The 25,021-nt window shown below is 54.5% G+C and overlaps 1 protein-coding gene across 2 annotated transcripts in view; it reads left to right on the forward strand.

Moving 5' to 3' along the window:
• The window catches only part of PLXNA4 (plexin A4), a 448,488-nt gene that overhangs the window by 411,584 nt on the left and 11,883 nt on the right, over window positions 1-25,021 (forward strand). For both annotated transcript variants that reach the window (XM_058724248.1, XM_058724247.1), the window contains exons 25-30: window positions 1,277-1,436; window positions 13,268-13,371; window positions 14,218-14,317; window positions 15,452-15,642; window positions 16,759-16,928; window positions 20,769-20,981. In XM_058724248.1, the coding sequence (XP_058580231.1) occupies window positions 1,277-1,436; window positions 13,268-13,371; window positions 14,218-14,317; window positions 15,452-15,642; window positions 16,759-16,928; window positions 20,769-20,981 (938 nt within the window). The remainder of the gene's footprint in view (window positions 1-1,276; window positions 1,437-13,267; window positions 13,372-14,217; window positions 14,318-15,451; window positions 15,643-16,758; window positions 16,929-20,768; window positions 20,982-25,021) is intronic.

The raw sequence follows: 25,021 nt of genomic DNA on the forward strand, positions 1-25,021 counted from the left end.
GGTTCTCCTAGGGCCACCATGAACCCCTGGGGCAAGTAGAAACGTCAGAAGGGCATACTCTGGGGTGGGGCAGCCTCTGCCTCGAGGTTCTAGTGGGAGGAAACCCAGAAAAGGTTGCGTTGCTCCTGGAGGAGGAGACTGAGACCAGAGCACAGGACGGCAGGGGCAGCCAGGGCAGCACCAAGTGGCAGGCTGTGCCCAGCCATGGAGGGGACAGCGAGGGTCCGGGAAAGCTTTAGAGGGAGGGGCTGGGAGAGGGCTCAGAAGGGACCCATGGTCCAGAATTCCTTCCACCATTGTTTTCATTTTAGGACACGTTGAGGGTGAGAATCTGGATTTATAGATTTAGGAGGGTTTTTTTTCCTTCTTAATGGAAGAAGCATGTTCCTGTTTGAGCTCACAGCAGTCTGGCTGCTAATAAAAGGCAGGCGTCCAGGGGCCAGGGTTCTGATTGCAGCCACATGGAGCAGAAGGGGGTGGGGGAGGAAGCTGTCGTCTGAGTCTGCAGACATGTGACATCTGAGATCCGAGGTGGCAGGGGTGCAGGGAAACATCAGGGAGGGGGCATAGGGGGCTCAGGCGGCAGGGGCAGAGGGAGGGTATGGGACCCGGCGTGCCAGGCCGCCTAGCCGACCCGCGCCCCAGGTCACCCACCCCACCCCACCCCACTGTGGCCGCGCCCCCTGCCCAGCATCCTGCACAGCCCCATCCACGTAGACAGAGTCCTCTCTGAGAACAGCAAGGAACGAGAAGCCTTGGGAAAGAGCCCAGAACTTTTTAAAGGAAAAAAAATACAGCTTGGTGCTTTAAGAAGAGCCTGAATTTTTCTGACTAGTTCCAGAAGGAGACTTTGAGGCCCTGGGCCAGGGTGACCACTTTCCCTTAACACAAGTTTGTGGGTTCAGAGCCAGGAAGGGATCTCAAGTGGTTTGAACCTGCACCTTTTTATTTTTAAAGAGCCCCTTAAGCTTCTTAGAGATTCTCCAACCTCCAGTCAGCCCGAGACCGTCACAAAAATCGAAGCTTATGAAATCTCTTGAGCAAGGAGCCAGATTCGCATGAGTGCGTGTACATTGAGGGGGAGTGACCGGGAGGATGGACCCACACACGTGGAAGGGGAGGGTTCAGAGGGCAACAGGCTGGGTGTGCTGCTGACACAGTGCCATGTACGTGGGAGAGAGAGCGAGTGGGGGTGTGTGTGGTGGTCTGAGGATGCCCCTGGGACTCAGCTCTTCCTGCTGCCCTCCCCCACGCGCCTCTGCTCCCCCTTCCCCAGGTGCTGAGCTGTGTCAACCCAGACAATGCCAACAGCCCCGAGGTCCCAGTAAAGATCCTCAACTGCGACACCATTACTCAGGTCAAGGAGAAGATTCTGGATGCCATCTTCAAGAATGTGCCCTGCTCCCACCGGCCCAAGGCTGCAGACATGGACCTGGGTGAGTAGGCTGCCCACCCAGGACTGTCCTGGGACTGGTCAGAAGCACCTCCTACAGACCAGGGGGGCCAGGGGGCAGGGGGCAGGCACCCCTCCGTGTCTGCTCAGTGAGTAATAGGCACACAGGGGACTGCCACCTGCTGGCAGTCCCACTGCCTCTGGTGTCCCATGGGCAGTGAAGGGGACACAAGCTGAGTCTGTGTGGTCCAAGCTCCTGCCACCACCGTCATTAGCCCCCCGGGCCCTTCCCTTCCCCTCTGTTCTGTGCGTGTTGTTTTTGCTGACTACCTAAGGCAGGAGGGATCTGGGTCAGTGATGGAGGATGGAGAAAAAGAAGAGAGGAAAATGAGAGGTGACAGCCTGCTGGGGAGCCGGATGACATTTTATTTGAATGTTCCATGAATAGATCGCATAGCCTACATAAACAAGGGCATGCCAGTTAGGGCCAGCTGTACTGAGATCCAGTTACAGCTCACCTGGGTGTTGAATGAGATATTGTCCTGGGGAGACCCTAGTGGGGAGCTCCAGGCTCCAAAGGGGCCAGGGCTGAAGAGAGGCAGTTTGGCCTCGTGGCTCATTCTCACACCCGGATTGGAGTACTGACACTGCTAAATTGTAGCTGTGTGACCTTGGTCAAGTCACTTAACCTTTCTGTATCTTAGTGTCTTTACCTGTAAAATGGAGATAATAACGGTGCCCACCTCACTGTAAGAAAGAAATTAGATGGTGCTTGTAAAAGCCTCTTAATGCAGTGCCTGGCCCGTAGAACCCACTCAGTTAGTACTCGCTGTTGTTACTGCGGATCATGAGAATAACACCAGTAAGGAAGTGCTGTGTGTCTGTTGATCCCGGGCATGGAGAGAAAGGCGTTTATGTGTATGTGCTTATGTCTGGAGATTTGTGGCAATGTGGGGGTAGGAGGGCCTCCAGGGGCCCCTATTCCATCCATCTGGCCTCTAAGCTGCCTTCCGTTAAGCCATCCAACACAGATGGGCATCTATGCTATTTTCTAAAATCCAAGGGAATTTTCATCTCCTCCTGCTGTGCCTGAAAACTCAGGGTCAGGAAGTTCCGCTCACTCACCTCAACCCTTTCTGCTTGGTTTAACCCCACCTCCTCTTGCTTGGCTCTTGGCGGGATGTGTTCTGCCCCACGCCCAGGGCTCTGACACCCAGGGAGAGAGATTGGGGGAGCACATGGTCCCCTTCCCTTGAGAGGTGTCTCTGTGCGTGCTGCTCTCACGGGAGAGAGTCGGTGGTGGTGACGTGTGTGCAAGCGTGTCCACGAGTGCGTCCCAGGGCACTGGGCACTCCAGTCGGAGAGAACACGTGTGTCTGCATGCAGATGACTCTGCTGCCGTGAAGATCCCAGAGCCTGATGTAGGGAAGGGGCCTGCTACGGGACCAGTGGGAGGGAAACCGACTCCCGTGTTCCCCACCCCCAAACACCTAAGTGGGTGGCTCCATAATGGGTTTCTTGGGGAGAGTTGCATTCACCCGGGATGCCAGGTAGCACCCACCACTCCTTTTGTTGATTTACGGAAGCCGCGTCAGAGAGCTTATCTGTGCTTCTCGGTGTCCTTATCTGCACAGTGGGCGGGAGGGTGACCCTGACATCATGGGGCCAAGAGCAGGAGCTGTTGTAAGAACCTTCACGCCAGAAGGTGGGTTCGGAAAGGTGGTGTTAGAACACAGGAAGAGCTCCTGTGAGCAGGTGCATGTAGGATTGTTGCTTCTCACGCTTGGGAAGGGGTGACTCCCCGGGAGGGAGAGCAGCAGGTGGCTTCGTAAGCCTCCACCTGAAGCACCGAGACAGAGTATTTGCTCCGGAACTCCTCTCTTCCTTACCAGAACAGGGCAGATGGGTGGTAAAGAACACTACCTCCTGTGGTGGTTCAAACACTTAGTAGATTTCAGGAAGGGCGGGAGCCAACGTTCTCCAGTGTCCTCTCCACCCCAAGCTCAGGGGGCAGCGGCTGGAAGCAGGTTCAGGGGCCACACCTTCTGCACCTGCTTGATTTCCTGGAGGGAGAAATCCAGTTTCACAGTTCAGGATCTCTCTCCCTCCCTGGAATCTGCACTGCCCCCCGCCCCAGCTTGGGAGGGGAAGGGGCCGCTTCTTAGCCTTAGAAAATCGCTCCCCTAAAAGGCCTGGAGATGCAAATGCCAGGCAAAGCAGAGCATTAATGAAAAGATGGAAAGCATCCGGCAATCATCGCGGTGAACCATTTGGAGCGAAAGTGGCAGCCTCAGAGCACCTGTGGCTCCTCCCACCCCCCCCAAGGCGGAAGGACCTTGCAGCAAAGCAGCAAAGACTGCCCCCCAGGGTGCACATTCTCAAGCAACAGGCTGCTTCCCAGCAGGGGCGGGGTCTCCTGTGACTCACCGCCCACCACGGCTGCCCACGTTTCAGGTCCCGAGACAACAAAGAGGGCACCCCTCCCATGGGAGCTGCTGCTGGGAAGGACCCAGGAGCTACCCTGGAGGGATGAGGCCTCCGACAGCAGGGACAGACAAGGGGGAAAGCTAAAGAAGTGGGGACCTCAGGCAGTTCGAGCCTCAGGGCCCCATCTCCCTGGGGGAGGAGCCTCTTGCTGGACTCCTCATAAAGGCCCCCTGTGGTGGGTGCTTTTCTGAGGAAGGTCCTTTTTTCTATGAGATCCAGGGCTTGGAGCTGCCCCCAAAGCTCTGGCCTTCTTTCTCCCAAAGCCACATTGCATAACAAGGAAATGGGGCCTCCTCAGAGATCCAGATGCTTTTTCCACATGATTCACCTCAGCCTCGTGCTCCCAAGGAGAGTTTTTCCGCATCATGTAGGTGATGGTGCTTGAAACGCCTAAAAGCAATTTACAAATGTAAGGTGTGATTACTATCAAAAATTAATTTATGCCAAAGGGACATAACACATAGGCACGGAGAGGACTCAGACCCACGCTCTGGACAGAGGCAAGATAGCCAAGCATTCTCCCTTCATCCTCCACCCCCACCCCTGCCCCCACAGCCCCCATAGGAGGGCATTGGGCCAAGACTTCCTTCCCCCTCCCGATGCCAGCCAGCCCCTGGCAAAGCAGGGACACCTGTCTAAGAACAGCTCAGAAGGGGACAAAGACATTTTAAGCCACCCCTGTCACTGTCCTAAGTAAATCCAGCCCCAAACACCTCCTCCTGCCTTTCATCATCACCCCTGGCCTGGCCCCTCATTCCAGACACTTCCATCCACTGCTCCTCAGACTGAAGTTCTCTCACCTCCCCACCCCACCCCCATCCACCCTTTCCCTAGACCTTTCCAGGTGTTAAGCAACCAAGATGGGGAATGTATTAGTCAGGGTTCTCCAGAGAAAGAGAACCAATAGAATGTGCACAGAGAGAGAGATTTGTCTTAGGGAATGGCTCGCGTGATTATGGAGTCTTAGTCCGTTTGGCCTGCTATAACGTGATACCATAGACTGCATGGCTTATGAAGAGCAGAGATTTCTTTCTCACAGTTCTGGAGTCTGGGAAGTCCAAGATCAAAGTGCTGACAGGTTTGGTGTCTGGTGAAGATCACTTCCCGGTTCATCGGTGATGCCTTCTTAGTGTGTCGTCACATGGCAGAAGGAACAAAGGGGTCCCTTTGACAAGGGCACTGATTCCATTCATGGGTCTCCACCTTCATGGCCTTTTATTTGACATAGAACCCACCTCCAAATCCCATCGCATTGGGGGTTAGGATTTCAACATGGTAATTTTGGTGGGACTCAACCATTCAGTCTATAGCAAGGGGGCTGGCAAGTCCAATGTCTGCAAGGCCGGCTGGCAGGCTGGAGACGCGGCGAAGAACCCACCCTGCAGTTCAAGTCCAAAGGCCTTCTGCTGGCTGCATTCCTTTTTGCTCACAGGAGGTCAGTCCTTTCTTGTCTTCAGGCCTTCAGCCCAGTGGATGAGGCCCACCTACCTTATGGAGGGCAATTTATTTTACTCAAAGCCCACCGATTCAACTGTTAATCTCATCTAAAACAATTCACAGAAACTTCCAGAGTAACGTCTGACCACATAACTGGATGCCTAGGCCCAGCCAGCTTGACACATAAAATTAACCATCACAGGAGCCAAAATGAAGGACAGGAAGGCCTGCTTTCATTTCCGTCTGTTGGAATCTAGGGAAGGAAGGAAGGAAAGATACCACAGGGCAGGGGTCTGGGGCTGTGCTGGGCAGCTACAACTTCCGGAACTCTCAAAGCACAGTGGCAACGGTACCCCACTGTGTTACACACGAGGCTGTCCTCACCACGTTTATGTCCCTTTCCACCCCTGGGGCACTAAACTCTTCCACAAATGTATCAGAAGAGCCTAACTTGGGGCAAGCTCTGTGCCAGGCATGGGATGTACCAGTGTGAGCAGGATGATTTCCTCATTTCTTCACACAGGACACCCCTCCCTCTGAGCCGTGGGACTTTGTCTCAGTAAAATGGAAATCGTTGGTGCCGTTCTGTTCCACGGCACGGGACAGTCCGCCACTCAGAGGCACAATGCCTGGGCCCTGGTCACACAGCAGGAAGGTGGAGAGACCACCCATTTCCTCCCTGTACACTCGCCCCATGGACCTTGACCTCCAGAGATTCCTCTGGTTTCATGCAAATACTCTCTCATAGCCCCCGGAACTCTGGAATGCTCTGCCACCGCCCCCCCCGCCCCCCCCCCCACTCTGTCTTGCCGTTCAAGGTTCAAGTCATGCTGTAAGGATATATATATTTTTTCAAACGAGTAATTCCTGCATGCAATAAAAAGATACACTATCTTCTGAGTGAAATATAAAGAGTTCACAGCAGCTGTCTCCCCAGTTTGCATTTTCCGCTGCAGCTGATAGGAAGGACAGATAAAGATAATGGGATTTTTTTTTCCCTTTCTTCTTTCACCTCCCTCTCTCCCTGGAAGGTGGAAGTGTAACAAATTGGATTGTGAGTGTGTCTGTCCTTTGTGCTTGGAGCCGGGACCAGGGCACCGGGCTGCCAGGCAGGAGCTGCGAGGGAGAGGTCAGAGCCACCAGCTCTGTCTTGGTGCCGTGCACCGTGCATATGAACCCCGGGCCCCTTCTCCTCCTCCCCAGTGCCCACCACCTGCCTTCTCCACTCTTCTCTGACCTTGCACACCACAGCCCCGCTGGACGGCCACCGGAGCCTCTGTGTCCCATACTCAAGAATGTCCATTAAGCCCTAGCTCCTGTGTCCTAAACTGAGTAGCAGAGCACAGCCTCCTTCTGCCTTCAGCTCTCCAGACTTCCCCCAGATAGCAACAACTTGCCAGTGCAGGGCACTTTACAGTTTACAGAGACCTAGTACCTTAAATGCAGACGGCAAGTTCTACCTGAGAATTTCGTGTACTTCTTTTTTTTTTTTAATGTTTGTTTATTTATTTTGAGACAGAGAGAGAGCACGCGCATGCAAGCAGGGTAGGGGCAGAGAGAAAGGGAGAGAGAGAATCCCAAGCAGGCTCCATGCTATCAGTGCAGAGCCCAAAACGAGACCCGATCTCACGAACCGTGAGATCAGGATCTGAGTTGAAATCAAGAGTGGGGTGCTCAACCGACTGAGCCACCCAGGCGCCCTGGGAATTTCTTCTTTTAAGCACCTCTTGTTGTAGTTCGGTTATTTTATATTTTAGAACTTGCTCTCACAATAAATAAAATACTTCCTTTTTTTCTTTTTTTAAACAAAACATAGTTAGACAGTACCCCCTCCCGTTCCTGGGTCAATTTCCCAAACTTGTTTGCAGTGACACTCTGATCCTGTCATGGCCCCTCCCCGTTCTGCTTTGACGCACGTTCCCTACCCTGCTGAGTTGCTGGGAGTTGAGGGTCCCAGGGTCCCCTGCCAGGTGTCTCCTTGGGGTTCACCGGTCAACAGGTGTGCAGCAGAACCCACGTCTCCTCCAGCCCTCTGCTTAGGGTCCTGTCTTTGGGGGCAGAGCAGGCACTGTGCAGGTTGGCTGTGCTCCTGGTGAGAGCCTGCTCCCCGTGCCCCCAAGGTGAGACAAGGTGGCCTGGGGTGGCAGCTCAGGCATCCACCGGGAAGGTCCCCTGTGGATCAGGAGGGCTGGCTCAGCCAGTTCTGATGAGTCTGCCTCTTCCCCTGCCCATCTGGGTCAGCCTTTCTCAAAGCTTCTCTGATAGATCTGAGGAGAGGTGCTGATAGGAAGAATGGAAGGGGGGTGTTGCAAGCCTTGAGCCCCCACCCTAAGGTAAAATGAAGTGCATGCATGAATGTGTGTGTGCATACATCTATGAGTGTGTGCACGCATGTGTATGTGTGCCTGTGCACACACGTGCACACACACACACAAGGGAAAGAGCTTGTGCAGGTTTGTGCTCTACGTAGGGTGTGTCCCTCAACACAGCACCTGCTGGGAGGCAGGGGAAACTCCAGGAGCCAGGCCAGTGATGTGCTTGGGGCCAGTGCCTCCTTCCAGGGATTTTCTGCACCAGAATCCCTCCCTCATCTATGCCCCAGCTTCCAGCTATTCCCTCAGCCACCTTCTCAAAACTTGGGGGACATACCATGGTGCTCCCATCTCCTCTTCCCTGAGAATTTCCAAGCACTGTGTGGTCTATCTCCTGAACACCCCCTACGTCTGTACCCCAGTCCCTACTGCTTAGCTCGGGCCCTCACCATCCGCCTTGGCCAAGGGCAGCCATTCTTGGTGGGGCTTCCTACCTCCGTGTCCTTCAAGAGCTCCCCCCTTCTCATCCACCCCGTCTCCCTGCCCTGGAGCTCACCCCCAGATGCCTTAGCCTGGCTTGCCAGATCTTTCCAGAAGTGTTCAGGCCACTTCTGCCTTGCACATGGCTCTCCGGCCTCCCAGCCTCTCCTCTCCACTGCCTCCCACACTGACACACATCTACGGGTCCCCAGAAGCATCACATAAGTGGCATCTTCGGACCAGAGCACCCGTCCTCCTGGCCGCCCAGCCCTCAGCCCAACAGCCATCCCTGGACCCACCGCCCCCCAGACGCTGCTCATTCTCCCCCCTACCCACCCACCCCCCCGATCCCAGGGCCCCCGATTCATCCTGCTTCCTCACGGCCTTCCCCTAGAGAGCCCTTCAGGAGCCAGGGCTTCAGTCTGATGAAGCGTCATGTTGTGCTAGCACAGGGCCTGGCACGCTGTGGGCACTGAGCAGTCGGTGCTGGAGTGGGTGAGTGTGAATGGGGCTCTGAGGTTTCCTGGATCTGGATTTTCAGCACGGGGGCCGCAGGAGATGCGTCTTCCCAGATGTGCTGGTCCAGAGCGTGCCCTGTCTCAAGATTCTCTGGGGCCATCCCTGAGCTCAGTGTCTCCCATCATTTGGTGTCTGGAGGTATTTTCTGGTCCCTCCCTGTGCCCCAAGGGCAGGCAAAGCTGTGTGGAGGCTACGCACTCACCCGGAGGATGCTGGCCATCGGCCCAGGTGTCACCCCTCAGCTATTCTAACAGGGCCACCTCGTACATACATAGCAAGGTGTGGACACAAAAGAGAGATATTTTTAGCACCGTTTTTATAGGCAAGACAGAAGGAGCCTATCTGGTGAAGAGAGTGCTGGACTTGGGATTGAGAGGCCTGGTTCTATTGATTTGCATTACCGTCATTAACACTGAGCACGTGTCGAATATACAACAATACACAGGGCGCAAAATGAGATATGTCCTCGCTCAGGGGCCTCCTGAGGATGACCTAGCCAGCCACACGCTGCCAAGGGCACGAGGCCGCTGTCCTTCAGATCTGAAGGTGGCAGGCCTGCCTTACCCTTAACCAGTGCATCCGGCCCTTGGGTTCCTCACTGCTGGGCAAGGAGGGTATTTCCGGAAGCCAGCTATGGCCTGCGAAGGGTGGACACTCTGAGATGGGGAGAAGCCAGCTGTTTTGGCCTTTGACCTTGTGCCTTCCTGGTTCTGGCATGACTCCGTAGAGCTCCAGCTCCTGCCTCTGTTGAGACAAGGTCACGAAGCTATGCAAGAGGACTCCAGAAAGCCGAGCCCATGTCTGCTCTCCTGATTTCCTGGAGACTTTCCGTGATGAGTCTGGGAAGAAAAGAGAGACCATGGCTGATGTGGATGAGGGATTTCAGGAAAGGAAGGAAAGTGTAACACAGAAGCAGAAATGTGTTCAGGCCAGCAGGTAAAACTAAGGACTCCGGCCAAGAAGAGTGAGTTTTAGGAATGAGTTCCCAGGTTAGCCCAGGTTAAATTACTCGGCACCGGGCAATCCCCTGCCTTCCTGCTGCACTCCGAGCCCCCGCCTCCGCTGGGGGTCAGCTTGGCCGGCTCCCCATGGCCTGGTTCTTTCTTGTAGCCCAGGGCTGGCGTTGCCAAAACCAGGCTCCCTCCTCCCTGGGTTTCCATCCATTAGGACTGATTTGGGGGCGGGACAGAGAAGTTCACTGTTTTATCTTCCTTCTATTTCAGCGGGATGGAAAGCAAATCCAAGTTTTCTTTTTCTTTTTTTTTTTAAGTTTATTTTTATTTATCTTTGAGAGAGAAATAGAGAGTGAGTGGGGGAGGGGCAGAGAGCGAGGAGACAGAATCCCAAGCAGGCTCTGTGCTGTCAGCCCAGAGCCTGATGCGGGGTTCGAACTCACAAACCGTGAGATCACAACCTGAGTTGGACGCTTAACCGATTGAGCCACTCAGGTGGCCCACCTCCCCCGGTTTTTCGGTGTAAGAGGTAACGAGAAGAAACAGATTCAAGAGATCTAAAAAGCAGGGCCAAGTGCTCCCCTTGATTCTAGCTCACCAACCTCATGTTGGCACTTGGGGGAATATTCATAACTTTTTGAGATAACTGCGAAAAGACGTGGCTTTATGGAAAGGAAGCTGCTGGGGCCTGAGGGCCACTGCCTTCTCGGGTTCGTAGAGCTCCCACGTCTAGAGAACACGCAGGGCACGCACGAGGGCTCCTCTCACGTCACTGTATCCAGATGACCTAGTCCAGCGTCCTGCCCAGAGAAGGAGCCCAGTTAGTGCCCGTGGAAGAGAACTCCGCTGGTTATCAGAAGGAGCAGTGGCCTGCGGATAAGGACTTCTGCATCTGTCTTCCCAACCTGTTTCTCTAATTTCCTGGTCATAACACTGGAAGAATGAGTGACAATAATTTGAGACAACTTTCCTTCTGGCACTGGCTATGCCTGGCTGTGTTTCTGAAGAGTTCAGATCAACCTTTGACCCAGGTTGCTAAGAGAGTAGTTCACAGTTCCCCTTTAACTGCAACTCACTGCCCACTGTGAGCACCAACACAGAGGCAGAAAATTCTTTCGTACTGCCTAGAAAATAGGCCATCATCACTCACTCGCTCATTCTTCTCCTTCCTTCCTTCCTTCATTCACTTATTCATTACTCTTTTAATAAATACTCATCAAGTACGTACTGTGTCCCTGGTGCTGGGCCAGCACTGCTGGTAGACATTTAGCAACATCAAATTTTTGTACTCCCAAGGACAAGCCATCATTCCTTGACTGCCCTGGGGGAAGCGTAGCCATACTCTGCCCTACTTTTTTTTCAGTTGGGGACACAGATACAGACTGATTTTCATTTGCTTACATAATTATTGGACATGACTCAGAAACAAGGCTGCTGAGTACAGCTGCACAGGCTGCGCACTGCACAATTTCAAGGGGCGTTGTGCAACCGGGAAGCGTTCCATCGGGCTCCAGAATCAGTCACCAGCTCTCATGGCTTAGTCCATCAGGCTGTGTGGCTTGTTCAGATCCTACTGAGATGTGCTACAACTCCATCAGCAAACAATGCCAGTGTAGCTGCTAAACCGGAAAGCTGGTCCCCATCTAGTCCTGGCAAGCCCACAGCCACTTCAGTGGAGGAGACCTTCTTCTCCCTTAGGAGAAGCCAGTGGACCTAATATCCCAGCCAGTGGACCTAATATCCAGAGTCCTCCCCTCCTTCTCCCCCAATCCCTGTGTGGGAGAATGTAGAACACTGTCTTCCGTGCCCCCAAGCTGTCTCTGTACTGTTCCCGCCATGCAGCCTCTGACTTAATGGCCCTGGTGCTATTCACCAGGCAAGCAGGAGAGACCCAGGAGGCTTTGTCTTTTGGGACTGGGGTAGAGCATGCCAACTGCCATATTTCTTAGCCCCAGGCTGTATCAACTGGCTGACCAGCTGCCAGATATCCTACTTCGTGTTCCCCACCACTCAAAAATGCGTGCATCCGCACATACCCACATAAAATGAAAAACAAACAAACAAAAAAAAAAAAAACACAACCAACAACACACTGCCCTCGAGGTGCCCCAGTGGGGCATTTCCCTTTAGTCTATTACCCTACCTGCCCCGAGGCTCTAATCCTTGCGCTCAACTCCAGCCATGCCTTCAACGGCACTAAGTGATAGGCAGTGCCCAGGGACCTTCACTCCAGTGAACAGGCACCATTATTCTCATGCTCTTATTCCTCGGGCGGCCTGATGCTACATGAAGCTTTAAACCAGGCAGCAGACAAGCCCACGACCTCCAGCAGGGACTGGGGTATTATGAGCATCTCTGCTGCCCCTCAGGGCAGGCAGCTCTCTTTCTGGGCCTGTCTTTCATCCACAGCACTGGTCATGCCAAGTGCACAAGGCAGGGAGGAATCGGTGCCCTCTGCACCGCAGATGTGGCCAGTCATGGGCCCACAGCTCAGCCTTGACCGGAGGGGACAGCGGGGCTGGGGGTGGGGTCTGAATCGGGTCTCTGTAAGCCATAGGAGAATCCACAGCGGGGTCAGGCAGGAATGTCAGGTGACTCCAGCCCCCGACTGTGCTCCGTGAATCCCAGGGCTCTTGCACGTTTCAGAAGTACTGGCGTCTGTGCGGCGTTGAGCGGGGTCGTGATTGCCTGGAAGCCAGATTCGTGGCTTCCTGTCTGGAACACATGTTGCATTTGAATTTAAAAGGCCGTTTTTTCCTCTCTGGTGTGTGTATGTGAACATACGTGCGTGTGTGGGTGTGCACGTGCCCCTGCACTCGAGAGCTGGTGTGCACCTGGGTCTCCGTGCGCACACATTTCAAGACTGGAATGTGCACTTCGTCGTCTGCATGTGATTTGTACCATGGGTAGCGATGGCAGTTTGGTTGATGGGAAACAGTCCCCTGCTTCCCCGTGCGGGAGCCATCAGAGAGCCTGTGTGTCGGTGGTGTCTGGGCCCCCGAGGAGAATGTATGGATAGAAGTATATACCTAAAGCATCAAATAATGAGGTGTTGGATAGATCACCAAGACGCAGCTATTCACATTAAGTCCGTGGGGATGGGGCTGGTCCCGGGCACGAGAATGGGTTTTGCTGATCCCTCCACGTGCATTTACCCGGCCTCCCTGCCAAGGGTGCGACCTACCTCCCAGCTTTCGGGTGCAGGACACAGCCCTGCAACAGGACCAGGGTGCACAGAGACTGAACCTGCAGCCTCTCCTTAGCTCTGAGACCTTGCAATCGAGCAAATGAGCCTGTGGCGGTGATGATGCCGCCTGGCATTTACTTAGCGTTCTTAAATGCTTTGACCTGCCTCATTCACTCAGCCAGTTTTTATAAGCACTGCTCACGGATGTGGCCGCTCGCAGCGGACAGGTGAGCAGGGGAGGACAGGGGATGTTATCCCACTTGTGGCACACAGTGCGTTGGGATGAGAACCGGGGCTGGAACCCAGGGCGCCTCTGCACTGAGAGGTTCTGCACCCCTCCTCAGGGAGTGTCTCGTAACACCTGTTGGTCCATGGATGCACCCTGGAGATCATGCATTGTACTTGCCCGCACAGGGGTCCTTGGGAGCACCGCAGGGAGCTGTCCTTGGGAGCACAGGGGCCCGAGGGCCTCTCTGAGATGCATCTGCTCTCCCTACAGAGTGGCGACAAGGAAGCGGGGCGAGGATGATCCTACAGGATGAAGACATCACCACCAAGATTGAGAATGACTGGAAGAGACTGAACACGCTGGCTCATTACCAGGTGGGGTGACTGCACAGGAGGGATGGGGCTGGTAACCTGCCGTTCCCTCAGAGTCTCAGTCCTTGAAGGAGAGGGTCACCCTGAGGCCGGACACCAAGCCCTGCAGCCACCTCTCCACCGGCACTTCTGATCCCTTAGCGACCCAGGGAAACTTGGTGTCCGTCAGCCAGGAAACCTTGACCTCTTTGGAAATGGGATGCCAACAGGCGTGCTTCTGGCAGGGCGTGCCTCCGGCGGGGTATGGGCAAGTCTGCAAGAAAAGGCCTTTCTTGGGGCGCCTGGGTGGCGCAGTCGGTTAAGCGTCCGACTTCAGCCAGGTCACGATCTCGCGGTCCGTGAGTTCGAGCCCCGCGTCAGGCTCTGGGCTGATGGCTCGGAGCCTGGAGCCTGTTTCCGATTCTGTGTCTCCCTCTCTCTCTGCCCCTCCCCCGTTCATGCTCTGTCTCTCTCTGTCCAAAAATAAATAAAAAATGTTGAAAAAAAAAATTTAAAAAAAAAAAAAGAAAAGGCCTTTCTTGGATGATCCCTGGGGCGTAAGGCCGGGTGCTCTCCCAGGGAAGCATCGGGATGGAGGGTGCTGGTGAGACGCTCTTGCCAGAGTTGCTCTAAGAGTTAGCCACGGCGTAGGATGCTATTCGGCGTTCAGGTCTGTCTTGTTTCACCGAAGAAAGCTGACCGATACTTTCTCCATGATCCGATGGAGTATGATCCGATACATACTCCAAAGCCCCCCTGTTCTTGGTGAGGCACTGATTGCCCCTGAGATCCAAGTAAATTCCTGTTGTCCTTATTTCCTCAGGGGGCAGAGTTTCTGTGCCCAGTCTCTTGTAAGCCTTTTCCTTGTAGGTGCCAGATGGTTCTGTGGTGGCTTTAGTGTCCAAGCAGGTGACAGCCTACAATGCCGTGAACAACTCCACAGTCTCTAGGACCTCGGCAAGTAAATATGGTGAGTTCTGCCAATCGTCCTGGGGAGGAGAGGATGCCCGAGCTTGTTGTGAGGATCGTCACATTAACAGCACCGCTGAACAGCACTGGACCCCTGCACAGGGAGGGGGAGAGGGAGGCGGGCAGGCTGACCACGGCTGGGGAGAGCCCGAATGGGGAGGAGTCTCCTCGTTCTGGAACTCTGGTGCAGGAACAGGACCTTCAGCCTTGAAAACAAGAAGAAAATCTAACCTTCACGAGCACCTCACAGTCTACGACGCGGTGCTTTCATTTTTGTGGTCTTCATTATCGCACGTCATGTTCGTGACAATCAGCGAATTAAATAATTATTATTTCCCCCTATTATGCAGATTAGCAAATTATAACTCAGATGCTCAGAAGCTACACAACACGTAAAGGTCACACGGTTATGAAGCGGCTGAGGGAAGGTGCAGACCCAGGGCTCCAGCTCCGGGGTGTGGGGTGGGGAGAGGATGCCGGGTCCGGGCCGGGGTCCCCCGGTGCAGCCCTGTTCTGCCTCCACCTGTGTGCTTTGGGGCCAGCTGCCTGACTGCTGTAAGACCTGGTTCTCTTACCAGCAAAACTGGAGAGGAAAAAAATGACCAATTCCCCAGGATCACTGTGAAAAGTCAGTAGTAAACATACAGTGGTGCCCGCACACAGTAGGACCTTTTCTGCTCCACACCCATTTCGCCACAGCCCACAGCAAGCCAGTGGGAAGATCTGGCCCAGGCCAGACGGGAGGATGCAGGTAAGCAGGTGACAAGGTGATCACTCGGCTGCCCCACGGCATTAAGGGAAACACAGCACACGTCCTGAGACATCACCTCAGAACCCTTACCAGGAAAAGTGTAACGACGGACAGGCTGATAGTCGTACAAATTGAATAATTAAGGGCTGGAGAGATGCAGGTACAGGAGGGGGAGGAATCTCAGCGGGTCAAGTAGCCGCGGAGGGTTTCCCGGACGTGGCGGGAAAAGCATCCCACTCGCAGGGAATGGACCGACGCAAGGCAGGCAGCCAGCAGCACCCGCAGATTGCAGGCAGGATCAGACGGTATTGGCCACGGCCGGAATGGGGGGCGTGTGATGGGTCACGGAAGGGCCTCACACACGCGGGGTCATTGCCTTGGCAGAAAACATGATCCGATACACCGGCAGTCCTGACAGCCTCCGCTCGCGCACACCCATGATCACCCCCGACCTGGAGAGCGGAGTCAAGATGTGGCATCTGGTGAAGAACCACGAGCACGGGGACCAGAAGGAGGGCGACCGGGGGAGCAAGATGGTGTCTGAAATCTATCTGACGCGTCTGCTGGCCACGAAGGTATGGGGCTTCAGACGGGCTTCGGGGCACGTGTGGGGTGTGGGAAGGAACGTCGTCAGCCCACAGAAATGCCAAGCTGGCGGATGCCTAGCATCTGTGCTCGCCCCACCCGTTATCCACTCAGCCCCAGTGCTCTTTCCCAGCACCGAAACTCAGAATCCTCAACCTCGCGCTTCAGGCAAGCCCCACGCGTGCATCGGTGTGCAGCCCGAAGCACTGCTTCCATCCTGCTCTGTGCCCCGTTCCCAAATATGGAGACACTAGCCACATCTGTTCGTGTTCTTCTGTCATGCCTGTGAGAGAGTGCCTCCTTCTCAAGGGTGTCACATACAACCCCTAGTGAGGCAAAGTGGGGCTCCATCAGTGACTTTCCAGGCACCATTTCTTCTTTTTTTTAATGTTTTTATTTATTTTTGAGACAGAGAGAGACAGAGCATGAGCGGGGGAGGGGCAGAGAGAGAGGGAGACACAGAATCGGAAGCAGGCTCCAGGCTCCGAGCGGTCAGCCCAGAGCCCGACGCGGGGCTCGAACTCACGGACCGTGAGAGATCGTGACCTGAGCCGAAGTCGGACCCTCAACCGACCGAGCCACCCAGGCGCCCTTCCAGGCACCATTTCTGATCCCGGTTCTGGGAACATTGTGTGCCTGCGCTCAGCCCTTCGCTTGTGAGGCTGGCCTCCGCTCTGAGCTCTGCAGAGCTGACTGTGTAACTGCTCATCAGCCAGCGTGAATGATGCCCAAACAAAACCAGCAGATTGTGTTTGTCTGCTCCGACCGAGTGAGTTGTTCGTTAGCATTTGTGAAAAGTGCTAAAATAACACCACCAAAGGGTGTTAAACCAACCCATGCTGTTGGCAGAGGAAGGCTCGCTTAGGTCCAGTCATCAGCATTATGTCTATTTTCCACGTGCACGGGAAATTTAAAGCTGTGGGAGGAAGGTGAAGACGGTGGGAGACTTGACGCAGGCACTTGCCCGGCCTCCCCGCTCTCCCCCTCCCCAGCAGGCCACGCACCCTGCCCTCCCTGCCCCTCTCCTGGTCTGCCGGGCAGATCCGAGACCCTGTCCTGAGAGCTCCCTGGGTGGAGCTGTGTTCTGAACCAGTCCCCCTCCGCAGGGCACGCTGCAGAAGTTTGTGGACGACCTGTTCGAGACCATCTTCAGCACGGCGCACCGGGGCTCGGCCCTGCCCCTGGCCATCAAGTACATGTTCGACTTCCTGGACGAACAGGCCGACAAACACGGCATCCACGACCCGCACGTCCGCCACACCTGGAAGAGCAACTGGTGAGGGAGGCCGCCGCCCCCGCTTCCTCCGCAGGGACCCGGAGCAGGCCCTGCGTCTGGGCCTCCCTGCCCTCTCCTACTGCGTCCGCGCTGGCTTCCTCTCTCACTTCCCTCCACCCAAAGCATCCTTGTTTCCTATCCATCAGTCGGGCAGGTCGCAGACACTTACTGAACCAAGTAAGTGAGCGAAAACTTAACACGCCAAATGTTGCCACCAGACCCCTGTCACACCCAGAGTATGCCCGACACTGTGCCTGGTGTGTGCACACACGGTCAGGCACGGCCACCGCCCTCGGTGGGCTGACAGGCGTGGGTAAGAGACAGGCAGGTGGCTGTTGGGACAGGGAGGCCGAAGATGCACGCATGCAACCAAGTCTAGAGGCAGCACCTCAAGCACAGTTGTGACCTGAGAGTCGTCTAGGCGAACAAAAGGTGTTTCCGTTCTATTCGAGAAGCAAGGGTCTCCCCTTCTGCCAGACTCGTCTTCCCGACTCCCCTTGGGGAAGAGACCTTCCCACACCTGCTTTGTCCTGCTTTGAGGAAGCAGGACTCTCTGAGCCCTGACACCCTAGATGTCTCCACTGTGGTTCCTGTGTCCTTGAACAGAGGCCCTCCCGTCCCTTCGTGGGTGTATACTCTGTGTTTCCATTTGCGGCTGCAAGGTCAGACATCAGTATTCAGCACTTGGTGTGGAACCTCGCACAAAGCCGTGGCTCGATAAATATTGATGAAGATGTAGGACCAAGGTGGTCTCTATCTGAGGGCTCTGTCTCGGGCCAGGCCGGCTTGTATTTGGTCCCATCAGTTCCAGAATTGCCTCCCTGGAGCTTTTCGACAGTCCCTGTCCCAGGTTGTTCTTCCCCAGAACATTCTTCCAAGGCAGCACAAGCCTGCTGCCCAGCACCTGCGGCCGACAGCCGGGACGGGCCCGGCTCTAGGGCTCGGCCAGGCACCCCGGCAGCCAGCCTGGAGCCCCAGACCAAACACGGATCACGGCAGGAGTCAGAAGTGGCACTAAAACCTCACTTAACGTCATCTGCTCTGGCTTCTCCTCTCTTTCGCCTGAAGAGTAGTGCGATCTCTGCTGAAACTGGAAATGCGGGCAGGAACAGAGGTTTGGACCATAGCACTAAAGAGTTGGGTTTACGCCCCCATTAATTCTGGGTGAGAGATCTTGCACTGCCGAGTTCCTGCACCCTTTCTGAAATAAGACGGTTAGACTCCAGATTCCTCAGGGGCACGGGGTGAAGGCTCTTCCCTGCTGAAGGCCTGCCAGCCTGGTCTGGGTAAGAGTGCTGTGAATTCTGCCCATCCTCTTAGCGCGGCTCTGCAAAGCCGTTCCGTGGGCCATGTCCCTGACCTACCCAGTCTGCTTCTCCCTGCCAGTCAGTCTTCCTACTCCCCACCTCATCTGAATGTTAGCAGACTCCACAACACAAAGAATGCTCTGCCCAGCCCAGCTCTTGGGCCTGGCTGTGGAGGGCTGGTATTTCCAAAACACTCCAACACCCCTACATGCCCTCGTAGCCCCTTACCAGCAGACCACCTGAAATGGTATCTAAATCATTCGTCTTCAGCCCATACTTTGGCTGGGGTGAGCACCCCGCCCCCTGCTGCCCTCCAAGGATGCCATAATGCCCTTGGCGTGGGGCCGACCTTCCCTTCACACCAGCTCCTCCCAGTACTCTGGTGTCATCACAAGGAACCCCAGGGCGGTCGTCCACAGTACCCGGCTCGAGTTCTCTCACCCAAGGACATGTGCCCCCTGACCCTGCTCACTGCCCAGGCAAGAAGCAGTTCGTCTGGGAATTATGAGATCTGCATCATGACTTAGAGTTCATCGTCCCTGAGTAAAAAAAAAAAGATGATTGCTTGATTCCTGGCCAGAGTTGTGACTCACCTTCTCCCCACCCGCTTCCTCCACGTTCCCCTACCTTTTCTCTTTGAAATAAACCTCCTGCTCATTTAGCCTGAGTGGCTGCAATCAACCAGAGATTAGTGCCACCACCAATGTTAATAATATGCTAATATTTCATTAGGCAGGAGCCTCGGTGTGGTGCCCCAGTGCCCCTGTTTGATTTGCCTGTCAGCACAAGTGGCGTAAGCAAGGGAAACGACTGTGTAGCAGACATTAGACTCCCCGAGACCGTCTTCTGGATGAGACGCCCAGAAACAGGAAGGTGTGGACAGACCCCATGGGCGGAGCAGCCTGGAGTCCGTGCAGGGCTCTGACCCCAGCTGTCACGGTCTCCCCTGGGCAGCTATGATGACCCTGACTTTCACCGTGTGTTGCAACGTTCTGCGTCACCCCCTTATTTCCTAGTCCCTATTTCAAAGGACGAAACAAGTGCCACTTAACGTTGTCAGATCTCAGTGCTGCCCGAGATCTGACAGTCCTGTGCTGCACATTTTGTAGGAACGTAATACTTGCTGGTCGATCGGCAGTCTTGAATATGAGGTCTTACTGTAGTTCAGCATCTGTTGTATGGAGGTACCGGCCACTGGGAGATGCAACAAATAGAAATGTATTGTACTCGCCAGATTGAAGTAAGTAATTCAAAGCGCTGAAGTTTCAAGAGGCGAGTCAAACACATAGGAACGCTGTAGCTATTACCAACAGTGAGAACAGCTACCAAAGCAATAAAACTTCAGGGCAGAAGGCAGGAGGTGAGGAGGAGGTGGGGGGCAGAGGGAGGGAAGCAAGCGATCCCTTGCTTGGTGCCATCCCGCTTCCTTACCTGCATCTCAGTAGGCTGGATGGAAGCCACAGGATGCGAGAGCCGGCAGAGTGTGGCCAAAGGGGACAGGGGACAGGTCTCTCCCAACCTCCCTTTCTGGCAACAGAGAGCGTGACTTGTGTTTATCAGACCACACTGCAGTTTTTCTCCTCTTTGGCTTGGTTTAGGTGACTCCTCTCCTGCTTCCTCCAGGTTACTCCAGCTAAGGAATACATCTGTGTCTTTAAAACTCAGACCATCTAGTGTCTTTCCCTCCGTGAAGACTTTCTGAACACTTCCCTCTGCATAGACTCGGTGACGCCTCCCTGTGTCCCACATCAGACCCTGCCTATCCTTGGGTTCCAGCACTGATAGCTCTCAGAGCACATACTTGGTGGCAGGCCTGACTCCCCCACGAACCCACCAGAAAGCTGGCTTCTTGAGGGCAGAGGATGTGTCCCGTTCCCACTGTATCCCCAGTTGTTAGCGTACTGCCTGGTATGCAGTAGGCGCTCAGTGCAAGAAAGAGGGAGGGAAACACAAGGGGACAGATGAAGGGCTGTGAATGTGGGTTTCTAAGCATGCCGGCTCAGGGAGGAGAAATTAGCTACACTTCAACTGCTCAGCCCCAGTGCCTTCACCGCGTAGGGTCAAACTGTGCTGTCAGGCAGGGAGGAAGGATGTGCTCTCTTCCGGGTCATACCGTGGATGGCAGAGAATAAGATACAAAGCCTGTATTCCAGGCTATTCTTTAAGGTTTGCCGATTGGATGTGCATTATATCTGGCATAGGGGGTGGACAGTGGAATAGAGTCAGAAACTCCACTTTATAGCACCCACACTGGCCGCCTCTGAGCCCAAGCCTTGTGCTGCCAGGGAAGGTTGTAGTCCTGCAGTCTTCAGGCTGGGCATCAAGCCCTCCCCAGTGTCCATCAACATTTGAGCTGTGGGTGGAGTAGTCAGCCTTGCTGATCCTCAGTTTCCTGGCAGGTATGTTAGTGGCATAGGCTTTGCTTTTAAGAACAATCGGTTCTCAGCCTTTTCTCTTTCCCCAGAGAGCTCTCCAGGCCACGCCACACCCCCTGCCCTCTCTTCCTGACCATCTGCCTCTTCCCTCCACACAGCCTACCCCTGCGGTTTTGGGTCAACATGATCAAGAACCCTCAGTTTGTGTTCGACATCCATAAGAACAGCATCACGGACGCCTGCCTCTCTGTGGTGGCCCAGACCTTCATGGACTCCTGCTCCACATCAGAGCACCGACTGGGCAAGGACTCCCCTTCCAACAAGCTGCTCTATGCCAAGGACATCCCCAGCTACAAGAACTGGGTGGAGAGGTGAGTGCTGGGCCCGGGAGCCAAGGTAGGACCCCTTGCTGAGCAGGCAACTGCCCTTGATTTGGGGTCCCCTCGCCTCCAAAATGGGCTGGTGCTTACGGACGGGTCATTCACAGAGCCCGATCCTGCAATTGGCAATACCCACACCCGCACGTCCCCAGTGGTATTGTCAGCTGAAACAAGACCCCAGGGAACCTGGCTGGACATAGCCTCTGTGCTCGGCTTCCCTGCATGGAGGGTCCCAGATCTTAATGGCCGAAATGCCTTCAGGCCCAGGAAGGAAATCCAGTTCCTGCTCTAACCCCCACCAAAACAAAACAGAACAAACAAACAAACAAACAAACGCTCAAGGAACCAAATAACATCTTGGCACAGGAAGTCTGGAGTCCTCTACCCATCTGTCGCTGTCTATCCAGTAAGCCTCTCTCCACATTCTGTGGGGAAGTTGTTCTCATTCTGACACTTCTGACTGCCCCAGACCCTTGACCCTCACAAGATGAGCTCTTGATGCCCTGTGCCCTGCAGTGCTTTCTCAGCCATTGTAGCCATGACCTTAGTCATGGTCTCACACATTGTCCTGTGACTGGAGGGCCAGTTGTAAGCTGGGGAGCCCGTCTTCATGCAAAGCTAACTCATGGTAAAGAACGTTAATGGTGTGTCTGGGCCAATCGGCTCCAGGTAGCAAACACCTGAGCTAGGCAACCAGCCAAAGCCTTATTTATTTATTCATCACCGTAGTCCTGTGTCCAAGAGGATAGGATTAGAACCTCATTTTCTGCCCATGAAAGCAAAGAAATATACATTCAGAAAGGCCAAGATGAGAGGTGATCCCCAAACTCAACTAACTCCTACTTTTGTACCATCAGTGATGCTTCTAGTCGGGGCCTCTGCCAACCTCTGTGGTGCCTCTTTGTGAATTCAAGAAGGTGCCCTTTCCTACCGGAGGATGTAACTCCAAGCCAGGGTGCATGGTTTGTTGAATGATGGACTGGTTGTCAGCCCAAGCACCTCTGTGCAGTGAACAGCCTGCACAACTCCACAGGGCAGTCCTGATTTTAGAGTCCCTTTCTCTTGTTACCATGAAGCTCAGATTTGGTGCCTTTATTAAGAGTAAAAGATGCCAGAAATTGTTCTTGACTTAGGAACTGAAGACAAAATGAACAGTATCATTTCACCCATGGGAAAGAGACAGTCTCCATCTTCCTACTTGAAAATTGCCTTCCCTTGTAAAGAGGGACCGAGAAAGAGTGGAGTCTTGGCCACCTCAGTAACATAGTTCTGCTAGAAAGCATTGAGTTTTGTTTTTCCTCTCCCCTCTGTTCTTTGATATCCTCCCTACCCCTTCCTGCTGATGCATGGCCGTCAGAGAGAGAGAGCTCTCGTGTCCTTGTATCTCTTGATGTCTGAGTCACTAGGAGAGGCTCTCAGCTCCCTCCACATAGATGGTGGCCCATTTTTCTGACGACAGAGCTGCCAGGAACGAGCCCTCCTCTGTGGTCACCGGCCCTTCAACAAAGAGAGGAGAAAGGCAACAGCGGGGCTCTGGTTATCCCAGCACGGGTCACGGCACTAGGACCTCAGGCAGGGAGCGAGGAAGCAGGGGTGTGGAGGGCTGGAGGCGTTTATGAAACACCTGCAGAGAGGACCCTCCCCAGGACACGGCTAGCTAGTCAGAGGTGAGAATAACGCGTGCGCAGGGCTAACGGTCTTCCTTCCGCCTGGTGCTAAATGAAATTTGTGCCACGCAGCTGCTACAGGTCATGAGTAACCCCAGTCCATTTGGTTATTTTTAGGAGTGGCTTCCATTCCTTATCCCGCCAGTTTCTTAGCAACCGGTGGTACTCTAGGGAGAGTCATCTCTCACTAGCTTGAGATCCCACCCAAACCCTTTCTCCTCTCATTCTGGGATGAAGTACAGGGACGGAGGGATCGGGAGACACAGCGTGAGCAGGTCTGGAGATCAAGTCTAGAGTGCTTCTTCACTTGGTGACGGATGGATGAACTCCACTGTCACTCGCGAGGAGCCTGGCCTCCGAGGTTGTCTGCCTGCCGGAAGGTGAAGTCGAGCAGCACAGAACTCGCTCGGGGTGCGCAGCAAGCCTGGTCTCCCACCTTGGCCCACCACAGGCACAGGCAGCATGCAGTTCAGAGGAACGACGGTAGAACCCAGCCTCTCATGGCCGGCGCTTACCCACAATGCTATTGGCTGGCAGCTCCCACTGCACACTCCCAGTCTTTGCCGCCTCCGTCCAAGTATGCGGGCTTTTGCTTATGGCCACATCTAGAGAAAGGGCAAAGGCCCTCCTGGCCCCCGGTAGCCATCTTAAACCGCTACACTCCTCTTACAGAGTCACCGAGAACAGTGTGTCGTGACCAGTTATAGTTCCTATTTCATTAGCAATAGCAGTAAAATTTGCACGTCGGGGGGGGGGGGGTGTGATTTCCTCTCCGCTTAAATTGGAGGAGGCTCAAGGTTATTCCTGTGGCCGCGTTAGCCTTTCTCACCTGCCCTCAGGGCTTTGCAGGTAGGGCTGAGCGGAGCCGACCCGCTCAGAACCGGACTGGGGTGTGCCACACATTTCAGGGCCATCTGTCACATGTGTCACAGTGTGAAAAAGGTTAAGAATTTTGAATATTTAAAAATGCCTCTTAGGAAGCCATCCATTCAAAACATAAAACGGTGACAGTTCACCCTGGGAGCAATACCAGAGGTGAAGTATAGACATTTCATTAACTTATTCATCAGTCCATGGGTCAAACATTTACGGTCTCCATCAGAAGCGTATGGGGCACTCGGGATATATTACACTTGATCCTTCCCTTGTGGCTCTCGTGGTCAAGGAGGACACACAGACAGGCCCTCAGGAGGACACACAGACAGGCCCTCAGCAAACCCCGTGGAGCTGTGATCATGCGGCTGGGGGAGTGAGAGCCTGATTCTGCTGGGCCTGGAGAGGTCCGTGAGAGGTTCTCAGAGATAAAGATTTCTGTGCGGGGCCTTCAGGCTCTAGATGCTTCTCATATCTACACCTTCATCCTCGAGGTGTTTGGAGGGATGACAAAACTTTGTTCTTCTAAGAGTTCAGGGCATTAGAGACCACCTTCTTGATCACTGGAGCCATCCAAAGGCAGAGATGAGACACCCACCATCACTCACTGGGCCCATCCCCTAGAAACCCACAGACAGACCGCTACAGACGGGCCGACAGCGAGACATTCAGCATTCCAGGGCCCTGTCCTTTATAACAGCTCCCCAACGACCCATAAGGGTACTGGCATCCCATCTGATGTGAACAAACTCAGCAAAGAAAGCTGAGTAGGGCCGGTGGTGGGACCCAGACCTCGTCAGCAGGCCGGACCTTGGCCAGCTGGGAGCGGGGGGTGGTCTTGGGGGACTTTCCAAGCGTCAGTCCCTTTTGAAGGGGCTCACCTGCAGGCAGAAATCCCATGGGAGGAAGTTCAAGTACAGGAGCCCAGGCTGACCTCTCCCTTCCTCACTGCACAACCTGCTGATAAGAATACTTGTTTGAAGCTCATGAATATGGGGCATAATTGCATTCTTCACAATCAATAAGCCTTCTCAGTGGCGGAGCCCGGCGCAAAGGCCAGCCCAGCGGGAGCTGAGAAGGAAGCAATTGCCCACACAGCCGGGGAATCCAGGGCAAGGTCATTACTGGGCTCAAGGGGTGCTGGCAAGGCCAGGGAGAGAGGTGGGGCACAGCCCTGGATGGAAGCGAAGAGAGGTCAAGGCAGGGTCACATGCCTTGTTGGGTGGATGGTCCCGGCTAGCACCAGGCAAGGCTGGGGTCAGGACCCAGGCAGAGTGTTAGCTGGACCACAAATGCCACACTCATCTGGGAAATCGAGCTGTCCGGGGCCACTCAGCTCAGCTGTTCAGTACTTGCTGAAGATGAAGACATGTGGTTGGTCCATTCAGGGGCTAGTGTGTGGCCTCAGATGTGCATTGGTCCAATCCAGTGCCCTCCGCATGTAGGCAACAGAGGAGAGACTGGGCCACTCTGTGCAGAAAGGACCTCACT

The sequence above is a fragment of the Neofelis nebulosa genome, chromosome 4 (assembly GCF_028018385.1).
Source record: "Neofelis nebulosa isolate mNeoNeb1 chromosome 4, mNeoNeb1.pri, whole genome shotgun sequence".
Classification (NCBI taxonomy): domain Eukaryota; kingdom Metazoa; phylum Chordata; class Mammalia; order Carnivora; family Felidae; genus Neofelis; species Neofelis nebulosa.